Below are 12,524 nucleotides of genomic sequence, written 5' to 3'. Positions count from 1 at the left end.
GGCAACGGATCGCAACCCTCAGTGTTGCCCCCGGACCGGACCGGGGACCGGCAACGGGATTGCAACCCTCGGCGTTGCTCCTGCGCCTCGCTCAGCCAGTGAGCGGGAACCGGTCCGTATGTGGGATCCGAACCCTCAGGCGGGAGCGCCGCCACGCTTCCCAAGCGGCGCACTATCCAGTGCGCCACCGGGCCGGCCCCCTATACCCATTGTTAATCAAGGGCTTTCAAACAAGACCCTCTGACTGTTTTAGAACCTCAGCTGCTGTGAGTTTACCTTGGGCCTTTATCACTGAGACAGAAACCAACATATTTTTTTAGGAGACCCAACATTATCTTCATAACATTGTTTGTGCTTGTATAGTGCTGTGTGCCTTCCAAAGCTCTGACAATAAAGCCTCTTAATAATACTTCTAGGGATGGAGAAAGTCATAGTCTCCACACATTATTGATGAGGAAACTGAGGCTCAGAGAGGTTAAGAGACCTTTCCAAGGTCACACAGCATGCTAGAGGGAGGCAAGATTACAGCCCAGATGATCTCCAGGAACTCCCTGTAAGGAAGACTGGTGGTGAGGAAGTAATGTGCAGGTCTCTGATGAAGCCATGGGCTTCAGTCTCGCATTCTGTGAGGAACCTGCACCTTCCTCCTTGCAATCAGAAAATAAATCTCACTTATGAGGTTTAACTCTAAGAGTAAGGACAGCAACGACAATATAATAAAAAATAATGGATAACTTTCTAGAGTAGTTACTACATGCCACTCGCTTTCTATACAAGCTCTCATTTCATCTTTATAGCAAATGAGAAAGAAAGTAGCTCAGAACAATCTAAGAAATGTGAGGTCTGCTGAACTTATTGGGCCCAGGGAAATAGGAGCATGGAGTTTTAGTCACATCTCTCTCACCCATGTCCAGAATAATTGCTAAAAGACACTTTGTGGCAACAGTTTCTAGGCTAGCTGCCACTACCAATGGGTATAGATTACCCAAATGTCATCACTGGCTGTACAATGTGACCCGCATACTTTTTTTGTTGCAGATTCATAAAAGCTGCGATGTAATGAGCAATGTGTAGCCAGCCAGTAGCTCATGTTATTTCAGTGAACCAGCATAAAGTCTTGGCAATTTTGAAACTGTCCCCTAACTTCTTTTCTCCCTTAAAAAACTGTTTACAACTGCTACACAGGGGAGCACATATCAAAGGCAACTTGGGTTTATATTATCTGGGCTGCAGTCCTCAACCTTGGCCCAAATAAACTCTTTGTTTTATATATTTTTACCTCAGTTTCTTCCTTTAGGTTAACACAAATATTTTAGAAAAGTATTACCACCTCCTTTTACAGATGATGAAACTGAAGTTTAGGGACATTACTAAATATAGGAGTCTGGATTTGAACCCAGTGTGTCTGATTCCAGAGTCTATGCTCATAGCCATTCATGCTGCCCACTATGTGCCAGGTGCCTTCTGTACAATATTGCCAATTTTTATAATAACTTCACAGAAATAGAAAGTATTAGTCCTATTTTACCAAGGAGAAAATTGAGGTCCAGAGAGGTGAACAGTCTTGCTCAAGATCAGAGAGCTACTAAGGGGCAGTTTTAGGCTACAAAATCCATGTCAGCCCGATACATTCCCTTATGCTGAGATGCAGTGTCCACCGCTGTGGGGAGATCTGGTGGCCCTGCAGCGAGGACTTGCAAGCCTGGGTGGGAGGTCACCACGGGGCTACTCACCACATTCTTGTAGAAGGAGTACACCACCATCCTGGCCAGGCGGGAGTAACACCAGTGGCCATGCACAAGCAGCAGCTTCTTGAGGTGTCTGAAGCGGGAGATGGCAAAGTCGCTGGACATGACAGCCTGAGAGAGGAGAACGGAGATATCAGCTCCCATCCATGGCCATCAATGCCCCAAAGAGCAACCAACTGATCTTTGACAAAGGCAACAAGCACATACATTGGGGAAAAGGCTGCCTTTTCAATAAATGGTTCTGGGAAAACTGGACATCCATATGCAGAAAAATGAAACTAGACCTGCACCTCTCACCGTATACCAAAATCAACTCAAAATGCATTAAAGACTTAAGTATAAGACCTGAAACTATAAACCTACTAAAGGAAAACACAGGGGAAACACTTCAGGAAGTAGGACTGGGCAAAGACTGTGAGTAAGAGCCCCAAAGCACAAGGAACAAAAGAAAAAAATGAATAAATGGGATTATATCAAACTAAAAAGCTTCTGCACAGCAAAGGAAATAATCGTCAGAGTGGAAAGACAACCTACAGAAAGGGAGAAAATATTTGCAAACTATACATCTGACAAGGGATTAATATCCAGAATATACATAGAACTGAAAAAACCACACAGTAAAAAACCAAATAATCCAATTAAAGAATGGGTAAAGGAGCTGAATAGTCATTTTTCAAAGGAAGACATTCAAATGGCCAACAGGTACATGAAAAAATGCTCAACATCACTAATTATCAGGGAAATGCAAATTAAAACCACACTGAGATATCATCTTACCCCAGTTAGACTGGCTGTAAGACTGAGAATAACAAATGCTGGCGAGGATGTGGAGAAGGGGGACTTCTATACTGTTGTTCTTCTACACTGCTGGTGGGACTGTATATTAGCACATCCACTATGGAAAACAGTGTGGAGCTTTCTTAAACAACTACAGATAGATCTACCATACGATCCAGCAATCCCACTTCTGGGTATATACCCAAATGAATGGAAATCATCATGTTGTAGGGATATGTGCACTCCCATGTTCATTGTAGCTCTATTATACAATAGCTAAGATATGGAACCAACTTAGCTGTCCATCAACAGATGACTGGGTAAGGAAAATGTGGTATATATACATAATGGAATGCTACTTAGATATAAAAAAGAGTGAAATTTTGCCATTCACAGCAACATGGATGAGCTTGGAGAAAATTATGTTAAGTGAAATAAGCCAGGCACAGAGGAAAAAATACCACATATTCTCATGCGTAAGTGGAAGATAAGAGAGCAAGAAGGAAAGAAAGACCTCAGTGGTGTGTTGGACTTGTAGAGGTAGAGAACAGACCAAGGGTTATCAGGGGTAGAAGGGTGGAGGGGGAGAGAGGTTGGGGAGAGGTTGGATGGGGGACGTGGGGAATAATTGCAGTTTGTGGTAATGGGCATGCTGATAGTATTGATATGATCATCACTTCTTGTAGACTTTTTGCCAACTCACAGGTGGTGATGGTCATCTTTGTGCCCCATGAATATGCATAATCAATAAAATAAAGAAATATATGCTGGAAAAGAAAAAGAGGCTCCCTCGATGATGATGCTTTGTTGTAGGTCTGTAGCTGGCAGGGTCTGAAAGTCCCCTTGTCCTATGTGGTCACTCAGGTGGCTCTTTGGACCCTGACACCCCATTCTGTCTACTGGGAAATCCAAACCTCACTAGAATCCAAGAAGGGCAGACAAGAAGGGACCAGTGTTCTCGTCTGGCCCTTCATCTCCATCCATTTATGCAACAAGCATTTATTGTGGCCCAGTATGTATCAGGCACCATGCCAGGGATGTGATGGTTAACCAGAGAGTAGGGACTTCCATTCAACTAATTCTTAAACCTTTAAATGTCCTTCACCACCTCCTGAGGCATCCACTGGTTCCATTCATAGAGGAAGCTGATGGTTGGCTAGCTCTTTCCTTATGTGGAGCTGAAATGTATCTTCTGCCCTTGGGATACTTAGAACAAGACACAGTTTACACTACTCTTTTAAGAGTATGAGGTTTGGCCATACCTCGTTATAAATCCTGGTGTGAATCTTGGTCAGGCTATTTAAACTCCCCGAGCCTCAGTTTCCCCAATTGAAAAAATGGAACAACAACCCCTAACATACAGGGTTGTGGTGATGATTAAAATAAAACAAGATAATAAATGTGAAGTTCCTGACAGAGTGCTTGCATGTGATAGATAATTGAAGGGTAACACTCAGATATTCTGTGGCTTTTCGTCAATGTACTTTCATTCTCTTCAGCAAATTTAAGCAATGCCAAACATCTGCACTGGTGGTTGTAAATACAATTGCTATTGGTTCAAAATCCACAAAATGGGGTCTGTTTAAATGGGAAAATTTAGCATCTCAAGTTAGTATGCTCGTTCCAAGGCGAAATTAAATTAGGTACACCATGAAAGTGTACCAAGCATTTTATAGGTCAGTCTAGACATAAAGACTAAAATGGCAATCAAAAAGTGTTTTCAAATGTCTTTATGTTTGTCATTGCTTATGGAGGGCATTGCTATTTTGGATGTGGGTGGAGGATACAGGGAGGAAACGTGGTGGTAGAGGAAGGCTTGTATCTCCCTGAATGGTTGGGTGCTATTTGCCTTTAGGATACAGATATTACTGGCTGTCTATAAAAAGCCAAGCATCCTTTGATCTCCCTGTTTTCAAAGGGCTGGGCAGTAGGCATATGGTGATGGAAGTCACGTATAAGCATACAAGACCCCTGACTTTCAGTTGGTAATTCTGCAAAGTTCCCAGGGAGAAGTTCCTCCCACTGTGGAAAATTCCTTAAATCTCCAGTAAGGATAAAGGAGAGTAAAGAAGAAAGCAGAATGGTTGAAGGAAATAATACCTGCATGCCTTCCTGTCCAGATATTCCAATTCCAACATCAGCAGCTTGAATCATGCTTACGTCATTTGCTCCATCACCTGAAAGAAGAGAAGTCATGAGATGTCTTTATTCCTGGTCCCACTGCTCAGTGACAATGAGATGGCTCTAAAGTGTCCCTATTTGTACATAATTGGATCCTTTTAGCCTTGCTCTGAATAGTCCTATAGAAAGTTATTGCTACAGTATTTGGCCTGAGAGATGTCTTTTCTTCTTGGACGAGAAGCCCTACTTTTTTCTTTATCATTCAGCAAATACTTAAATGTCTTTTTTTTCTAAGCACAATGTTAGATATAGGGGATACAATGGTGACCAAGAGAGATTGGGCAGTGCTTTACAGTTTGTACAAAAGGCCTTCACAGATGTTACAACGGACTTACTGATGAGCAAATGGGAAATCTGAGCAACTTAGGGACTTATCAAGGGTAATCCAGCTAGTGAAGGGGCCCACGAATATTGGAACTCAGATCTTTCCCGGGCCAATATGCTTCCCCAACTCAGTCTAACTTGAAATACTGATCACATCAAGACAACTGAATGTTTGGGCAGCCAAATCATCAGATATTGTCAATGATGTTCAAGGAGAGGGGCAGCATTCAGTTTTGTTTCTGAATATAGGAAGATGAGATGGACTAATTTTTTTTGTTGAGCAACATTTAGTCATGTTGATTTCCCTTTCAATGAACTGAGTTGTTTTAGGAAACTGGAGGTCAAGTCATAGAAATACACATACACAAACCCACACACATACATGTATGCACACACAGGCATGGCCTCCCTCTGTACAAGGACTGTCAAGTAGATCTTTCTGTGATGATGAAAATGTTCTGTATCTGTACTGTCCAATACAGAAACCACCAGCCACCTGTGGCTATTGAAATGTGGCTGGTGAAGTTCTATTTAATTTTAATTATATTTAAGTAGTTGCATACAGCTCTATATGCAGTTCCAAACACAGCTATAGAGTGAGGCCTTCCCCAGAAGCCTGACTCTTTCTGATACTTTAGCTTTTTTCTGTCAAGGGTCAGATAGTAAATTTTTTTGGCTCTGTGAGCCTAGAAGCAAAATTGAACAATTGTTTTTGATAAAAGGCTGTAGTCTTTTTATAAATTTTATATTTAAATACATAAAGCCAGCCTTAACATCCGTACAAAAAAATGGAGTGGGCTGGCTTCAGCCTACAGGCCATAGCTTGCCAACCCATGTTGTAAATTATATTGCCTTCATTTTCTTCCTGGCTCCCTCTCTTTTTCCAGTAGCTTCTCAGAATATGCTGTGATTAAATTTATATTACTCATCATGGAGAATATTAAAATTGGGGGAAAGAAAAAATAATTCTTCCCCTAATTATTTGGCAACAGATTTATTGATCTTAAATATTTTGATTATAGGTAGTCTTTGTTCTTATAATGATTACTTTTTTTCTTGATAGCATGGAAGTGCATAATTTCAATCTTCCCCAAGGCAGAACACATCTAACTTTTAACCTCTTCTGTTAGTGAACCAGAAGTAGGGTGTGAAACCATGCTATTTCTCGCCCCACTGGTTTTGTTTCTGTTGCTATGGGAGTGAAGCCACTCTCCGGCCTGAGGGAATCAGTCCTGGGCTATTGCTTTGTGTGTGTCTGAATTTCTGAAGAGGACAATTCAGGTTATAAAAGTAGGATGCAGTTGTTAAAGGTCTGCTCCCCTTATTCTTTCTGGTCTTTTTTTGTTGTTGTTGTTCTGAACTACTTCTACCTGAAGAGCAGGAAAAAGCCCTTAATGTTTAATAGGCCTCTTGTTTGAAATGCCAGGAAAGAAGATCTCTTTCCATGCCTGTGTAGGAGGAAAAGAGGCTGGCACCATCTGTAAGAATGTCCCTAAGTGAATGCAATATTTACTATGTGCTTAGTATGTGGTGGGATCAATCAGTGAATAAGGCCAACATAGTCCCTCTACTGAAGGAACTCTACTAAGGAGGCCGCATAGAAGGTATAACAGAGCTATGAGTATTGGGTGCTGTGGGAGCCCCTAGTGGAAAGCAAAGATAGATGGGATTGGAAGAAGGAATTCTTTACAGAGGAAATAACTTTTCAAAGTCCTGGAAGTGAGAGAAGTCAGTACCTATGGAGAATGCTAAGTACTTTCATTTGTTTGGAACATGGACAGCCAACTACTGGGGAGAGAAAGGTGGCCATGATAAGAGATGTGGCTGGAGGGTTATTGGAGACCAGATCACGAAGATTCTTGTACACAAGGTTTGGTTGTTCTGGAAAGGTGCTAAGTAAATACCATTTTTATTTCTCTGCCTCAATGTGATTAAAGCTTAGTCTCCTCTGAGTAATTCTTCATCATCCAACTAGCCAGCATTTATTGAGGATGTGCTTTATGCTGGCCTTGTACTTAGGAATGAATACACAAACTTAAACATGAGACAGTCCCAATTTTTAACACAATTTTTACAACTCAGAACAATATCAAATCTATAAACACCTGAGGTTGTGCCATGTGTAAAGTATGAAGAGGGAATAATCTGCATCCCAGAATTGATGTGGCTTGAGTGTGTCTTGGTGGTGGTAACATTTCTCGAGCTACCTGGATGTTCTGAATTGAATTCAAGTTCCCTGCGGTTTGAACTTCCATTTAAATCCTGATTTTTCTTTAGCTGACTTGCTAGTTCCAAGAACTTGATTCACTCTCCCACTGCAGTTAGCCTATGCTTCAGCTCCTAGTTGCCACATCTCGAGGGTCATTTTGAACTCCCTCCCTCTAAGACAATGACCCTTAGCCTAAGCTTACATCTCATCTTTGATCATCCCTGCCCAGCGGCCACCCGCACCTCAGCATGACGGGTACCTATGGAAAGGGTCATGACTTTCAACTTGTCTCGCACCAGCTTGACGGTCATACTCTTCTGGAGTGGCGTGGAGAGGCAGCATAGGACAGAACGGCAGTACTGGGTCAACTCCAGAAACTTATTCTCGAGCTTTCCCTGGATAATGGCATTCAATGTCTTCCCATTGATGACCAGTCCAACTTCTGGAGTTGTAGCTCCTGAGGTAGTGAATGGTGTCTTGGTAGGTAGGCGGAACCCAAAGAACGTGCGGTCTGGCTTCTGTGGTTTATGGAACTGCTTTACCTCTTCCAATGCACAGTTGAGGATGGACTCACAGGTTTCCTACAGAGTCATAATAATACAGCATTAGTAAGCAAACTTGGAAATGTATGCTGAAAATTTCACTTTATTCTTTAGTAAGATAATTACAAAACTCTACTACCATAGAGATTCCTTAGGAATTATTCCCCAAGTTTTACATCTCTCTGCAGTATTTGAAATGGCATCAAAGCAATATTAATTTGGAACCAAACTAATGCCCCAAATAGGAGACACTGCTTGGGAATGGGAGTGGAAATAGCTCAGCAAGATGGTGACTGACACAAGGACGGTGGAAGATAATAAATACTACCAATATGGTGGTAAATAATGACGATATGTCATGCTGGTATGGTGCTTTCTATTTCTCGCAGGTCATTTCAGTTCTCTTTCGTTCCTCAGAACATCCCTTCCTACTAATAAGGTGTGTATTACCAACCTTAATTTATTTTATTTATTTTTTCCTTTTTGTCTTTTTTCGTGACCAGCAACCGATTGCAACCCTCAGTGTCACGGCCGTACCGGACCGGGACCGGCAACGGGATGGCAACCCTCGGTGTTGCGCCCGCACCTCGCTCAGCCAGCGAGTGGCCGGTCTGTATGTGGGATCCGAACCCTCGGCGGGAGCACTGCCGAGCTCCCAAGCGGCGCACTGTAGCAGTGCACCACCGGGCCGGCCCTTACCAACCTTAATTTAGATGAGGAAATTGAAACAACGAGATCTTTAGTAACTCACCCAAGGTCGTGCAAACTTAGCAGTGGAGTAAGGATTACTGCTTGAACTGTGGCTTCCTAAATAAAGAAAAATACATTGGCCCTGTGTTTATTTGACGTTCTGTCCCCTGGTTGGTACTAAGAACTATGTGTTGGTCATATTGGTTCAAACTGATGATGAATGTGAAAGTCTTATTAATTAAAAGAAACTCCTTATTGATTTTTTCTGGTGTTTACCTTGAAACATAGCGAGGAAGTTATTTCATTTTATTGATTCTCTTCCATTTAGTTTTGGTTACATCAAAGATAAAGTCAGATTTTGGTTCTAATTATATTAATATCTCTAACTTCTGTAAACATTACTTTTTAATAAAGACAGAGAAGAATGTTGTGGCAAACAACAGTATTATCAATGTTAACAGCACTGGCTTATTCTTATTCATATGGTCTTGATTTTACAGTGTTCTTTTATCCATGGTAAGGAATGATAATTTTTCCTTTATTGAGGAGCTAAAAATTTCTTCTGAAAAAGTGTTCAGTGTGAGTCAATTTAAATAAAATCATTAAGTTAAAAACAGTACAGATCATCTGTGGATTTTGGCAAAAATCGTAAAGGTAGTTCTGAAGTGACAGGTTTGGGGTACATTAATCTAGTGATTTCAGTCTGAGAACATTTGGAATAATTTCTTTGGAAGTCAATAGAGCCTTAGTTTATTATTCCTGAGTCTTCCTTTAGGGTATGCTAAATTGAGTTGATGTGCACAGAGGGGCCACAGAAAGTGGTTCCAGGAGCCAGTGGTTATACCAGAGGCACTTGTCTAGGAAAGAGATTAAGGTGGTCCTTGCTGGAAGTCAGGGTTGAGCCAACTATATAAATTCCTCTGATATATAACTATGGCAAGTCATGGGGAATGTAAACCTCAAATTTAAACCTCTGAATTTACTTAATTCCAACTTTTTTAGGTGATAATCACAATAGCTACCATTCATTGAACACTTGGTATATGTCAGGTACTGTGGTAGGCAGCCTCTAAGATGGTTCCCAATGATCTCCACTTCCTGGTATTCATTCCCTCGTGTAACCTCCTTCCATTAAGTGTGGGCTAGATCTAGTGACTCCTTTCTGATAAAGAGAATTCCACAGAGTAATGGGATGTCACTTCCCAGATTTGGTTATAAAGACTGTGGCTTGAATCTGGAGCTTTTCTTACTCTCCCCTGGATCGCTTGTCCTGGGGGAAACCAGTTGTCATGTTGTGTAGCAGCCCACAGGGTGAGGAACTGAGGGCTGCCAATGATTGTGTAGGTAAACTTGGAAGCAGGATTCCTTCCCACCCCCAAACCACCCACTTAGTTGAGCCTTCAGATGAGCCCACAGCCCTGACTGACAGTTTGACTACAGCCTCAACAAAGACCTTGAACCAGAGGCACCCAGCTAAGATGCTCTTGAACTCCTAACCAAAGAAATTATGGGATGATAAATGTCTACTGTTTCAGCTGCTAAGCTTTGGGGTAATTTGTTATGCAGCAATAGATTACTAACACAGGTACTGTGTTAAGTATGTACTTTTCTTCTATGATTTTAATTTTCCCAGTAGTCTTTGAAGTAAAAAATTTTAATCCCTATTTTATAGATGAGTAGAATGAATTTCAAAAAGTACAGTATCTGAACCATATCAAGCCTTCAATATATGTTGTTAAAAATAACAATGATAGTGATTGTTCTTAGTTCCTATCTAATATGTTAGTCCCTTTTTGTAGAGGATTCATAAAGCAAATGTACTTCACAGGGTCTGGTTTTCCAAAGCCTTGCAGTTTCAAATATTGACCTTGCAAAGGACAAGAAATTTTCCTCAGGCTATAAAGTCTCTGGTGTAAGACAAAGATTTGTAACACAGCAAGGTTGCTGGCTCAAAGACAGATTAGTTACTGATTGGTATGTAAAGTTACTGGGAAGCTGCTGGAGGGAGAAGGAATGTTTGCTAGATCAAGCTTTTGTTGGTTGATCACTTAATTGTCTAAGGGAATGTCATCTGACTTGTTTTTACTGAATGTTACTAGCTTCTATTGTTAAACTTGTTAAACAGTGCTTAGCAAAACCCCCACCTATGTCTCTTCCTGTTACTTCCTGGTCTGGAGAATAAATGCAGGAGGAGAACCCCAATTTGTGGTTAATTTCACAAGGAAGGAGTGCCTCTCGCTTGAGGGTTCCAGAGAAGTTAACCACTTCGGGATTTCTCACTACTCAGAAGAGATGGGCTTTGAGTAATCCTTTGCAGCTCCATCACCCAGGGGAAGTGGGGTGACAAATCTGTGGGGGCAAAGCAACACCTTTTAAAATTCCTTAACAGATCAACACTTCCAGTGTTGGGTTAGTAATTACTTCATCTTATGGATGAGCACACTGAGGTCAAGATAGGTCTCATAACTTGCTTATTGCTTTAAGATATATAACAAAGAGACAGTAGCCTTAAATCAATTTATGGTGAATTAGACCAATTAAAGCCCTTGGAGGAAATATCCACTGAATATGTATTTTCATTAAACTGGGGTTTACATAAATCTAAGGTTTAGAATGTATTTCCCTTATTTCTGGCTTAACATATTTATGCACCTACTACTTATTTCCAGGCAAGGGGATGAGAAAGACTAATCTTACAGGTTTAGTGGGCCCACGGGCGTAGGTAGGGCCAGCCAAAGATTCAGGCACTGTCTTGGAGGGTCCTGAACAGGTTTAAAAGAATCAACAGCAACTGAATTAAGAAGGGTATTCCTGAGTAACTTTGGCTAGTCAATTGACAGACATCTTCTGCTTGCTACAGGAATGCATTGCATTTAACAGAACCCACAGAAACCCACTCCATCCCCTTTGGGCAGGCTGCCTCACAGGTTTGCAGATGTCTTCCTTCCAGAATTACCTGGAGTGAAAGAATCGTTGCAAACTGAATTTCCATTGCCAGCCGGATGGGCAGGCATCAGTGCTATTACAGGGGCCAAACAGTCAACCAAGCTGTAAATTACTTTCTTTCCTAAGCATAATATTAAAGCCCACGTTTTCCCCAAGACTGTCTTCATTTTGAAAATTCATTGGGGTTTAATGTCATCATAGCACAATCTGTGCAACTGACAGGAAAGTAAATGATTTTAAAAATTCATCTAAAGGGCCTCAGGCATTTTTCATAGTCTACATTTTCATACACTACATTTATTTTTAAATATGTTTATATGATCTCTTTATGGAATAAAAACCAAACATAAACCTTCTCAAACTTTTATTCTGGGTCTAGATCAGCCTCAGGTAAAACTGAAAGAGAAGTGAGAGATTCCAGTTTCCTCCCTGCCTCCTTTTCTGGCTGTTTTCATTTTCCTTGTCTTTCCCCCCTTCTCCATCCTTCTCCCCATGGTGTGCCCTGTGTCTCCAGGTGTGCTCTGCCCACTGTCCCCAAACCATGGTGCTTCCTTGTTAATATCCTCCATAGAACCCAATCCCTGCTTCCTTCCGATAGGAGCATACATCTCAATGCCCACCTCTTATAATCATTAGCCAAGAAGATGGTGGAATTTTATTTTCTGCAATTTGCATTGTGAAAATAGATTTTTCCTCCTAAATACAAAATCGTATTATAGTTTTGAATGTGCTTCTTCAGACTTCCCATAGCCCTGTCTGCAAACCTCAGTCCCCATGCACCTACAACCTGTTCTGGTTGAAAATGCAGTTTTAGGACTTTGCTTCTTTTTTCTCTCTTCCATCCCACAAAACATACTGGCTTCATGTATCATTATCTTCAGATTTCTACTCTGTGGCAGACCAATTTGACATACAAATTGGTGCTGAAATTTTAAACTAAGAATAATTTCAATTTAATTGGGACTTTTTCAATGGGCGAGTTAATCTTAAATAGTAAGAAACTGACAATCAAATTTCTGTATGCAGTGTGGCAGAATGTAAATAGCACTAGCTTGGCAGGAGAACAGAGTTCTAGGCTTAGTTCAGTCTATCAGAAACTAGCAGAGT

The 12,524-nt window shown here is 41.2% G+C and overlaps 1 protein-coding gene across 1 annotated transcript in view; it reads right to left on the bottom strand.

Moving 5' to 3' along the window:
- The window catches only part of ATP10B (ATPase, class V, type 10B), a 111,275-nt gene that overhangs the window by 23,918 nt on the left and 74,833 nt on the right, over positions 1-12,524 (bottom strand). Inside the window, exons 14-16 of the mRNA XM_008587192.1 lie at positions 7,499-7,820; positions 4,626-4,702; positions 1,734-1,859 (exon numbers count right to left, since the gene is read on the bottom strand). Coding sequence (XP_008585414.1) covers positions 1,734-1,859; positions 4,626-4,702; positions 7,499-7,820 — 525 coding nt within the window. The remainder of the gene's footprint in view (positions 1-1,733; positions 1,860-4,625; positions 4,703-7,498; positions 7,821-12,524) is intronic.

Source organism: Galeopterus variegatus, unplaced genomic scaffold (assembly GCF_000696425.1).
Source record: "Galeopterus variegatus unplaced genomic scaffold, G_variegatus-3.0.2 Scaffold115, whole genome shotgun sequence".
Classification (NCBI taxonomy): domain Eukaryota; kingdom Metazoa; phylum Chordata; class Mammalia; order Dermoptera; family Cynocephalidae; genus Galeopterus; species Galeopterus variegatus.
Note: the sequence above shows the minus strand (reverse complement) of the source record. Positions and strands in the feature narration are given on the sequence as shown.